The sequence below is a fragment of the Capra hircus genome, chromosome 23, assembly GCF_001704415.2.
Source record: "Capra hircus breed San Clemente chromosome 23, ASM170441v1, whole genome shotgun sequence".
NCBI classification, from domain to species: Eukaryota; Metazoa; Chordata; class Mammalia; order Artiodactyla; family Bovidae; genus Capra; species Capra hircus.
In genome coordinates, this window is record NC_030830.1 from 35,840,458 (window position 1) to 35,852,576 (window position 12,119).

Below are 12,119 nucleotides of genomic sequence, written 5' to 3' on the forward strand. Positions count from 1 at the left end.
CTGGCTTTCTTCCTTCTGTCCTTGCACCCTAACAGCATGCCACCTCCAGCAGCAAGTGTGACCTTTTAAAAATATTTCAGATCATGTCATCTTGTACTCAAAATCCTCCTGTCACTTACCATCACACTCAGAACACAGGGTAAAGTTTCGACTATGGCCTGTAAGGCCTTATATCAACCGACCATTGATGATCTGTGAGCAGGTCAGACAAAGTACTTGAGCTCTCAGGACTTTTGTACTTGCTGTTTCCTCTAATAGAAATGCTCATCTCCAGGTATCTACATGCCTCCACCACTCACTTCATTTAGGTCTCTGCTTTTAAATGGCAGCTCCTCAGAGAAGCTTTCCCTGGTCACTGGCTCAAAACAGCCCCACCATCCCTATTTCTTACTTTACTTTTCTTCACAGCAGTAACCAGTACCTGTTGTTGTTTAGTTGCTAAGTTGTGTCTGACCTTTTTGTGACCATATGGACTATACCTTGCCAGGCTCCTCTGTCCAGATTTCCCAGGCAGGAATACTGGAGTGGGTTGCCATTTCCTTCTCCAGGATATCTTCCTGACCCAGAGGTCAAACTTGAGTCTCCTGCATTGCGGGCAGAGTCTTTACCACTGCGCCACCTGGGAAGCCCATGATCAGTACCTGAAAGTGAAAGTGAAGTCGTTCAGTCGAGTTCCCCCTCTGCAACCCCATGAACTATATAGTCCATGGAATTCTCCAGGCCGGGATACTGGAGTGGGTAACCTTTCCCTTCTCCAGGGGATCTTCCTAACCCTGGGATCGAACCCAGGTCTTCCACATTGTAGGCAGATTCTTTACCAGCTGAGCCACCAGGGAAGCCAAAGAATACTGGAGTGGGCAGCCTATCCTTTCTCCATGGCATCTTTCTGACCTAGGAATTGAACCAGGATCTCCTGCATTGCAGGTGGATTCTTTACCAACTGAGCTATCATGGGAGCCCTTGACATATAGAGGGTTCTTGATAAACATTTGCTAAGAGAATGAAAGACTCCAATTCTCATTCATCTAGTTCTTTGACTCACACTTAACAAGACCCCCAAAATATTTGAGTTCTCAATTATGTGAGTGTCACTTAGCTAGATGCTTCAATTCAGTTCAGTCACTCGCTGTATCCAACTCTTTGTGACCCCATGGGCTGCAGCACGCTGGGCCTCCCTGTCCACTGCCAACACCCGGAGTTTACTCAAACTCATGTCCATTGAGTCAATGATGCCATCCAACTCTCTCCTCCTGTCTTCCCCTTCTCCTCCCACCTTCAATCTTTCCCAGCATCAGGGTCTTTTCCAATGAGTCAGGTGGCCAAAGTATTGGAGTTTCAGCTTCAGCATCAGTCCTTCCAATGAACATTCAGGAGTGCTTTCATTTAGGATGAACTGGTTGGCTCTCCTTGCAGTCCAAGGGACTCTCAAGTCTTCTCCAACACCACAGTTCAAAAGCACCAAAGCTAGATGCTTCAGTTCAGTTCAGTTGCTCAGTTGTGTCCGACTCTTTGTGACCCCATAAATCGCAGCACGCCAGGCCTCCCTGTCCATCACCAACTCCCGGAGTTCACTCAGATTCATGTCCATCGAGTCAGTGATGCCATCCAGCCATCTCATCCTCTGTCATCCCCTTCTCCTCCTGACCCCAATCCCTCCCAACATCAAAGTCTTTTCCAATGAGTCAACTCTTCCCATGAGGTGGCCAAAGTACTGGAGTTTCAGCTTTAGCATCATTCCTTCCAAAGAAATCCCAGGGCTGATCTCCTTCAGAATGGACTGGTTGGATCTCCTTGCAGTCCAAGGGACTCTCAAGAGTCTTCTCCAACACCACAGTTCAAAAGCATCAATTCTTCGAGGCTCAGCCTTCTTCACAGTCCAACTCTCACATCCATACATGACTACTGGAAAAACCATAGCCTTGACTAGACGGACCTTAGTCGGCAAAGTAATGTCTCTGCTAGATGCTTAGAGCTTTAAAATTCTAAACCGTCCCTGACCGGAACTGTGACCTTTTGGGTGAGTAGTGATTGGGCGAAGTCTGTACAACCTGCCTGCCAGGGAGGAGTGCCAGCCCTTTGCCCTTTGCTAAGACTGGCAAACCGCTGAAAAGGAAAAGCGCAGGCTGTATCCTGCCTTCCTTCTGACACGAAAAGTCCCACAGGTCACGGGCCTTTTTCAATGCCACGGGACCACCTTCTCAATCTGGTGCTAACCTGTGGAGATGCTCCACCTGTTAGGGAGCTGATCCCTGACGTGAGAGAGCATTGCGGGGCTTAGCCTAGGGCAAAAGCTGGAAACAATGAGACAACCTTTATGTTTAGGTTCTTAACCACGTAGCTCGAGGACGTGAACACTGCTCTTACACGTTTAGAGTGAATAATTAGCTGTGAACTGCCCACTGAACGTCACACAACAGCGTTGCGCTAGCGCGCACGCGCAGCAGAGAGCGCCGCCACGCAGGCGCACTGCAGCCCGGAACCCCGCAAAGTCGGGCCTGGTTCCCCGCGGGCGAGCGGCGGACGGGCGCGCGCGCGCGCGCGCGCTTTTTGGGAGCGCGAAGAAGGGGGGGCGCGCCATGGAGCAGCGGTTAGCTGAGTTCCGGGCGGCCCGGAAGCGAGCCGGGCTGGTGGCTGAACCCAGCACTTCGAGCCAGAGTACACAAACCTCGGGAGAGAAGGCAGAAGCAGCTACGACTCCAAAAGCACCCTCAGGCTGGCTAAAACGGTTTCTGGCGTGGAAACCGAGGCCACCGAGTGCCCAGGCCCAGCCCAGCTTCGCTCAGGTGAGAGGAGGGAGGCCTTACCCCTAAGGCACCTGGCTTCTGAAACGCCGACGTGGCTTGTGGAGGCGACTCGGCCGAGGCTCCGCCCCGGCACCACGTGGTGGCCTGCAGGCGCCGCCCCCACGTCGTGGAACGGCCCGGCCCAGGCCACGCCCCCCGGGGCTGGAGAAGCCGGTGGACAGCGGAGGACAGTCTATGGGGTCACAAAGAGTCAGACACGATTGAGGGACTAACACACTTTTCGCTAGCTGAGAGGGGCTGCTGGCGCCTCCGGCCGGCTCGGCGGCGGGGCCTCGCGTCTCCTGCCCCCTCCTGTTCTGCCCTGAAGAGTGACCTTGACATTTTCTTTATAGCCAGGGACCCACTCAGCTTCGACTCCAGGCGGGAAGTTGAGGGTCTAGGGTCCCAGAAGAAATCACCTCTGCCCTTGCGTTATTCACAGCGAGTTGAGTGATCGTTGTGCCCTCAGTGGCTTTGGGAAACGGCTCCGCAACCGTAGGGGGCCACAGCCCTCTGCTAATGGAGGGGGAAAGGTCTAATTGGGTGCTGATGAGAAGTGGCAGTAATTAAAGCTTGATTTGATTTCGCATCTGGGCCACTTGCGGCCAGTCGCCCAAATAGCCTGCGCTTTAGAAATGGTGTTTGAACACAGAACTCGCAAAAGTGTGCTGACTGCCTATGGTGGCATGTGTTGTGTATCACTGTTGAAGTAGCCAAGCCTATTCAAGTTTAACAATTAATGTTTAAGGCGAAAACAATAGATTACTATGATAGCTTTTACAACCTATTGTGTGTGTTAGTCGTTCAGTCGTGCCCAGCTCCTTGCGTTCCCATGGGCTGTAGCCTGTCAGTCTCCTCTGTTGATGGGATTCTCCATGCAAGAATACCGGAGTGGGTAGCCATTACCTTCTTCAGATGATCTTCCTGACCCAGGGATCCCACACAGGTCTCCTGCATTGCAGGTAGATTCTTTACTGTCTGAGCCACCAGGGAAGCCTTATTAGCTTTTGGTAATCTCTCATTCCTCTCTCTGTATCTTGGTTTTCACTCATGAGTAACGTGGCAAGGTGACTTGAGTGTGAGATTGGAGCATGCATGTGGGAACACAGGACAAAACATCAAGGGAAAATCTGTGAGGTGGTCATTTTACCTCCTAAGTGCAATAACGGAGAAGGCGATGGCACCCCACTCCAGTACTCTTGCCTGGAAAATCCCATGGACAGAGGAGCCTGGTAGGCTGCGGTCCATGGGGTCTCGAAGAGTCAGACACGACTGAGCGACTTCCCTTTCACTTTTCACTTTCATGCATTGGAGAAGGAAATGGCATCCCACTCCAGTTTTCTTACCTGGAGAATCCCAGGGATGGGGGAGCCTGGTGGGCTGCCGTCTATGAGGTCACACAGAGTCGGACACGACTGAAGTGACTTAGCAAGCACAATAAGTGCCAGAAATTGCTTTTGGAAGGTAAAATGTGCCTTACTCCTCTTAAAACTTCTTAAGTTCATCTATCATTGCACCACATCTGGTTATATGGAATTTCTTTTTTGTAATCAAGAATTATTACTTAGTTTGAATTAGATATTATTCTCCATGACACACAGGGTTCCTACTGACTTGCAGAAAGAGTGTGCAGGGTTCAAACAATCCATTTCCTTGCATACAGTTTGTCTCAGGATGACTTTATTGTGGGTTAGAACTCACAGAGCACAATTGCTTAGGATTTTAGAATCCATTTCCTCTACCCCTTTTCCTCCCCACAGTTACAAAACATCTAGCCTACACAATGAGTTTTTGACTATGTCTCATTTCCAAAGGAATATGAGATCACTGAGTTGAATCTAGAGGAGCTGAGCTTGGAGAAAATTTCCATTATTAAAAACCCCCAAGCTGATGGCCTGACAAAGGGATGAGAGGCAATGCTGTACCTCCTATGCTTCTTATCAGTTACTCTGTTTTTCATAAGAGACTTTGTCTAAAACTCATTTTCATTTACTCAGTATAATTCCTGAGTTTGCTCTGGTGTGAAATTATCACTGTATTGCTCCCCACCCCTGCCAATTTCTGATCTATCTTTACCTAATAATTTTGGTGGCACATAGTGGCTTGTCTGAGATTTCTTTATCCTTCTATTTGTAATTGCTACTTTTTGCTGGCCATTGATACGGAGGCGTCCACCTCCTCCTTCCCTCACTCTCGAATTTAGCTTGGGGGAAAAGCATTTCCCCCAAATTAAATATTTCTTTCTGCATCAAGCTTCTACCACAGTGGGACAAAAATGCCTGTAATTTTTTTTTTTTAAATCCTGCCAAGCCCCCACCCCACCCCCGTCTCCCTCCCCAGGCCCCCAGTGCACCATCTAGCCCCAGGGTCTATTGACCACACTCATCCTGCAACTCCTCCCCTCCAGGCCTTGGCTCAAGCTGGCCCATTGTTCAAATGCCCTCTTACTTTGGCATGACCTAGCCAGGCACGGAGAAGGGGATGGCACCCCACTCCAGTACTCTTGCCTAGGAAATCCCATGGACGGAGGAGCCTGGTAGGTTGCAGTCCATAGGGTCTCAAAGAGACGGATATGGCTTCACTTTCACTTTCACTTTCGCTTTCATATTGGAGAAGGAAATGGCAACCCACTTCAGTGTTCTTGCCTGGAGAATCCGAGGAACAGGGGAGCCTGGTGGGCTGCCATCTATGGGGTCGCACAGAATCAGACATGGCTGAAGCGACTTAGCAACAGCAGCAGCAGCAGCAGCAGCAGCAGCAGCAGCAGCAGCCAGGCACAGGCTTTGCATCACCCCTTCAGATCCAGGAGTCATCTCTTAAGTTCTCCCTTTTTCCCACCAGCATTCATTCACTCAGTCACGTGCCCACTACGTTTCAGCTACTGTCCTGAGTCCCAGGAGACCGTGCAATAAAGACAAGGCCCTGTTCTCACAGAACTTGCTTTTGAGTTGAAAGAAAAGAATGATGAATGCTACAGAAGGGAGGAAAATCCAGCATGCTGTGATAGTGAATCAGGGGTGAGGGATGCAGAGTGTCACTTTAAATTGGGTGGGCAGGGAGGACCTCATAGAGGAAGTGACCTCATCATTTTTCTTAAGAAGGAGCCACTCTTGAGAAACCTGGGACAAGGACAAGGGCCCACATGGTGACATTTTTGCTGAGGTTTGTGGAAGAGGGAGCCAGCCAGGTGGTGTGAGGGGAGAGGGCTTTCCTCTCAGAGGGAACCGCAAGTGCAAAGGCTCTGCGGTGGGAAGCACTTTGGTATTCTGGGAGTGGGAGTCCCTCCCCTAAACTGCGCCATATACGCTGTGGTGCCTGTGGTGGCCACCAACCCTTTCACACACAGCTTTTAGAGTAGGAGGCGCCCTGGTTGGAGGCATCTCTGGAGCCCCGCTCTCCTTTGTTTGCTCCCTTTGCCAGTTTAACACCCCTACCCCTACCTCATCTCCTTCTAGCTCTCTAATCCTTCCCCTTAGCATCTCCCATGAAGGCCCCTAGTTAAGTAAAAAGGGCTTTAAAGGGAGATCATCCTAGGATCCTGGACCAACCTCATCTCTGCCCATCACCAGCCATGTGACTTTAGGGGAGTTCCTTACATCTCCTTATCAGTGTCTCCTTATCAGTAAATTGGGACTAAGAAGACCTGCCTCCTGGGTCACAGGAAGTTACTCAGTAAATGGTGGCCATAGCATTATTCTTATTAGTGTTCCTTTAATAATACAATAAATCCAGTTTACTGGGAATTTCAAGTTGTGCGCATTCAAGACGCGTTCTGTATCCATCAGTCCATCATTTCTCTCTGATCTCCTTGTCACCAGCCTCATCTCTGCCTAGTCCTCTCTTATTGGGCCTCCTGCATGAGCTATTAACAATTTGCTTTGTTCTTCTCTTGCAGCTCATTCTCTGCCTGACATCCAGAGTAGTCTTAAATACTAATTGGATTGTATGCGTTCCCTGCTAAGACCATCAGTGATTTCCCTATTGTGCACACTGGTTGAATCTGAAAGTGACATTTATTTATTTAATAAATGTATGTAGAGGGGGTGGGGAGTGTAGCTGATTATATGTCAAAGAACTTTCCAATCTAATTGGAAAGGTAATAATTGCAACGCATGCTAAGTCACTTCAGTCGCGTCTGACTTTTTGCGACCCTACAGATTGTAGCCCTCCAGGCACCTCTGTCCATGAGATTCTCCAGGCAAGAACACTGGAGTGGGTTGCCATTTTCTCCTCCAGGGGATCTTTCCAACCCAGGGTTGATACTAAAAACAACAACAACAACAACCAAAGGTGTAACAATATAGAATTGCTAAAGCAACATGAATCAGATGACCTATATACTTTTTGGAGATCAGATAACGGTTTTGGTACCTTTTAAGTTGCCACGTGAAGAATACGGGATATAACTGAATAAATGAACTAAGTCTGCTCTGTACAGAAAACTTATGTGTGCAGTGCTGTTTGGCTCTGGAGACACCAAAAGATAATCAGCAACAGTGTGGTGACCTCATGCAACACCTAGGGACACATGTGATCTGTATTAAAAGAGAGACGCTTGAATGACAAACAGTTTGGTACTCAGTGAGAAAGAGGCAATTAGAGCTCTGGGAGGCAGAGGGGCACCCTGCTTGATGGCCCCAGAGGTCAGGGTATACATAGTTCACCAGCCATGCTTGCCTGGAGAGAGCAAGTTCCTGAGAAATGGAGAGGAATATTCCCGGCCACAGATGGGCAATGTCTTTGGGTTGTAAGACCAGAGGATTCATTTCTAGAGCAATAGATTGTGGATCATGTTGTTCAGGAAACTTTTTACAACATTATTTTACAAACTGCAAATCATGACTCATTCGTGGGTAGTGAAAAAAATTTTTAAGGTCTTATCCTAAATTAACTAAATGGAATTTTAAAAATAGAATAGAAAACCAAAGCTTCATATGTAATCAAAGTGTTGATATGTGAAGACTTTTTTCCTGATACACACACATATATATACACCATATATATTTTTTGGGGGGAGAGGGGTTTGCAGTACAAAATGTATTTTTTATTGTGGGTCATACCCAAAAAAGCTTAGAAAATATTGGACTGGAGACCAAGCTCGAAAAAGCTCCTTAAATACCTCTGTCTCCCATTACAGCCAGCACAGGGGCCTGTGTTCTGGCACTTCTGTCTTTTGAGAGAATGCAAGGCCTTGGATTCCAGCCCAAGGAGTTTAAAATTTAACTGGTAGGCATTAAAAATGTGTCAAAGGTTTGTGAGCAGAAGGTTGATGGATGTTGTGGCAGATTTATTTAGCAGCTGTAAATGGTTTGGTGTGGGGAGAGAAGGGTTAGGAGGAGGGGAGTCCAGTTAGGAAACCCTGGGGCCGTATACGATGGTCACGGGATGGAAAGGTTGTGGCTTTTTTTTTTAAACGTGTAGGATAGTCCTCATTTTAGAATCATGCCACTCAACAACATTTTAGCTCATCTAATCCAGTCAACAAACATATATTGATTCTGTGTGTGAAGCGTGTGCCCGGCTGCTGCCTTATCAGTTACAAGGAGTTACTGGAGGGGCTACATTAGCTCCTGTTAGCAGCAGACTAATCTGATGAAATGTCTGCCTCAGATGGGAATCCACCTGAACGCTGTAAGGTTTTCATCAAGTCACATTTCACTGATCAGTTTTGATTCAGAGCAGGATGCATGAGAGCTCTTGGGAGATAGTTGTCTTAGAGAGCAGGGCAGGAAAAACAGACACCAATGAGGGGGAAGCCTTCCCACGCAAGGACAGCTGCCTCTCCAGATGGGTTTTGATCCTCTCGGCCACACTGCCCGTCATTCTTTCTTTGGTTTGTTTGTGTGTCCTAGGGAGCAGCTGGGCCTGGGGGCCTCGAGTCACAGCCACCACCGAGTCCAGCCGAAGCCACACCACCGCCACGGCCCCCGCCGCCTCAGCCTCTGACCCCGCGGGACCGGTCTCTCCTCACCAGCATCACCTTGTTGAAGGTGCTCCTCTGGTTGGTCCTGCTGGGCCTGTTTGTGGAACTGGAATTTGGCCTGGCCTATTTTGTCCTGTCCCTGTTCTACTGGATGTATGTGGGGATGCGAGGCCCCGAGGAGAAGACGCAGGGAGAGAAAAGTGCCTACTCCGTGTTCAACCCGGGCTGCGAGGCAATCCAGGGAAGCCTGACCGCCGAGCAGCTGGAGCGCGAGCTGCACCTGAGGCCTCTGCCGCGGAGATAGGACCAGACCAGTGGTGGGCCCCCCAGAGCCCTCGCACCCCCTGGCTTTGACTGAGAACAGCTTGCGGGTCAGGTCTGTGACCCCACAATTCCACACTTCACCTGACCTCCTGCTACAGTTTTATCTCAGAACTTCTTTTTCATTTTGGTGAAACTCCTGGAAAGACACTCACTGTGGGTCTGATGCAATTTATAAAAATTACACACTCAAGACAGGAGACCTGTTTGTCTCTTTATTTGAGAGAAGTGATTCTTAGAACACTAGGAGGGCTTTGGGGAGATAACTGTTGAAAATATTGAGCTGTTTGAAGTAATAGTTTGGTACATCAGAGCTATGTGTTAAAAGTAAATATTCTCTTTAAGTCTTTTTTTTAGAATTAGTTACAGTAAGTCCCTTGCATACATACATGACTTCTGTTCCAAGAGTGCATTTGTAAGTCCAGTTTGTTCCAAGTCCAACACAGTTAGCCTAGGTACCAACTAACCCAATTGACTATATAGTACTGTACTTTAATAGGTTTATAATACTTTTCCCACAAATAATACATAAAAAGTAAAACATTTTAAATCTTACGGTACAGTAAGAAAAAGTACAATAAGTACAGTGAGAAAGTACTTGAAAAGTACAGTAGTATGGCACAACAGCTGGCATACAGGGGCTGGCATCAAGTGAATGGGCAAGAAGCGTCACTGACTGGAGGAGAGAGAAGTGGGAGACGGCAGAGCTGAGGGATCATCAGCGATAGGAGATGGAGGGCAAGCTGCAATGTCACTCACGCCTGACGTTGACGTCACAGGTTCTGGCTCTGCTGGATTCAGTTCCACCTGTCCTCTTGAAAACACAGTCTTAGTGGTGTCTGAGTTCTGTTCTTCTTGCCATAATGACATGGTAGCACTGGGTTGCATTCTGAACGGCTGCTGCAAACTTTGTGAACTATTCTACATTCAGGTCCAGTGCCTCAGAAACCTAACAGGGGCTCTCAAAGAAAACCCCTTTACTATTTCCTGCATCACGAAGCTCTTCAGTGCTTCAGTTACTTCTTCCTCTTGTCTCTCTTTGTGTTTTCTCTGGGCCTCCAGCTCCTTCAGGTCTTCCCTAGTAAATTCTTCATGTTGCATAGCAACGAGTTCAATGCAGTTGTCCTCTTGCAGATATAGCTTGAAATAAAGAAACTATACTACTGTGCCTATACAATACTGTACAGAAAAGTACACAGAAGCACAACCACTTATAGAGGATGGACACACATGGCAATATACGCCAGATACGTGAAGTGACTTATGAGACTGAACTTGCAAACACACACTCACATCTTTGAAAGTTCACAACTTGAAGGTCCGTATGCAGGAGACTTACTATAATTAATTTGTAATTGACACATTTGATTTACACTTATTAATAGTTTCAGTTGTACAGCAGAGTGATTCAATTACATATATATGTGCATGCATGCATTCTAGGTCACTTCATTCTTGTCTGACTCCGCAACTCTATGGACTGTCACCCACCAGGCTCCTCTGTCCATAGGATTCTCCAGGCAAGAATACTGGAGTGGGTTGCCATACCCTCCTTCAGGGAATCTTCCTGACCTAGGGATTTAACCTGCCTCTCTTACGTCTCCTGCATTGGCAGGCAGGTTCTTTTTATCACTAGTACCACCTGGGAAGCCTATATATATAGTCTTTCAGATTCCTTTCCCATATAGGTTACTACAAAATATGGAGTATAATTCTCTGCTCTGTACAGTAGGTCCTTATTTATTATCTGTTTTATGTGTAGTAGTATGTATCTGCTAATCCAAAATTCCTACTTTTTACCTCCCCCCCAACTTTCCCCTTTTAACCATAAATTTGTTTCCTATGCCTATGAGTCTGTTTCTGTTTTGTAAATAAGTTTATTTGTATTGTTTTTCAGACTCCACATATAAGTGATATCATATGATATTTGTCTCTCTCTGACTCATTTCACTTAGTGTGATAATCTCTAGGTCCATCCATGTTGCTGCAAATGGCATTATTTTTTCTTTTTTATGGCTGAGTAATATTCCATTTTCTGTTTATATTACATCTTCTTTATCTATTCACCTGTCAATGGACATTTAGGTTGCTCCCTTGTCTTGGCTATTGGAAATAGTGCTGCAATGAACATTGGTGCCCATGGATCTTTCCAAATTGTGATTTCCCCTGGATATATGCTTAGGAGTGGGGTTGCAGGATCACATGGTAACTGTATTTCTAGTTTTTTAAGGAATCTCCGTATTCTTCTCTGTAGTGGCGGTACCAGTTTACATTTCCCCCAACATTGTAAGAGGGTTCCCATTTCTCTACAACTTCTCCAACATTTATTATTTGTAGACTTTTTGTTGATGGCCACTCTGACTAGTGTGAGGTGATACCTCATTGTAGTTTTGATTTGCATTTCTCTAATAATGAGCAGTGTTGAACATCTTTTCATGTGTCATTTGGCCATCTGTATATCTTCTTTGGAGAAATGTCTTTTTAGATCTTCTGCCCCTTTTTTGTTTGAGTTTTTTTGTTTTTTCAATTGAGCTGTATGAGCTGTTTGCATATTCTGGAGGTTAATCCTCTGTGAAAAATGCTATTGGTAATTTGATAGGGATTGCACTGAGTCTGTAGATTACTTTGGATAGTAATATCATTTTTGACAATATTGACTCTTCCAGTCCAGAAACAGTGTATCTGTCCATCTGTTTGTGTTATCTTTGATTTCTTTGATCATTTTCTTAAAGTTTTCTGAGTACAAGTTTTTCATCTCCTTTAGTTCAGTTCAGTCACTCAGTTGTGTCCGACTCTGTGATCCCATGAATCACAGCATGCCAGGCCTCCCTGTCCATCACCAACTCTGGAGTATACTCAAACTCATGTCCATTGAGTCGGTGATGCCATCCAGCCATCTCATCCTCTGTCGTCCCCTTCTCCTCTTGCCCCCAACCCCTCCCAGCATCAGAGTCTTTTTCAATGAGTCAACTCTTCGCATAAGGTGGCCAAAGTATTGGAGTTTCAGCTTTAGCATCAGTCCTTCCAATGAACACCCAGGACTGATCTTCTTTAGAATGGACTGGTTGGATCTCCTTGCAGTCCAAGGGACT

General features: G+C 46.8%; 1 protein-coding gene across 1 annotated transcript; it reads left to right on the top strand.

The window, feature by feature from the left end:
* SAYSD1 (SAYSVFN motif domain containing 1) lies at nt 1,926–9,359 on the top strand. The gene is made up of 2 exons (XM_018039283.1): nt 1,926–2,783; nt 8,636–9,359. The coding sequence occupies exons 1-2, from the start codon at nt 2,577–2,579 to the stop codon at nt 9,008–9,010; spliced, it is 582 nt and encodes a 193-aa protein (XP_017894772.1). The 5' UTR covers nt 1,926–2,576; the 3' UTR covers nt 9,011–9,359.

Excerpts from the sequence above, each read along its gene's own strand:
- SAYSD1 (XM_018039283.1), top strand. The coding sequence starts at position 2,577 with ATGGAGCAGCGGTTAGCTGAGTTCCGGGCGGCCCGGAAGCGAGCCGGG. Across the intron at positions 2,784-8,635 it reads CCCAGCCCAGCTTCGCTCAG|GGAGCAGCTGGGCCTGGGGG; the intron begins GTGAGAGGAGGG and ends TGTGTGTCCTAG.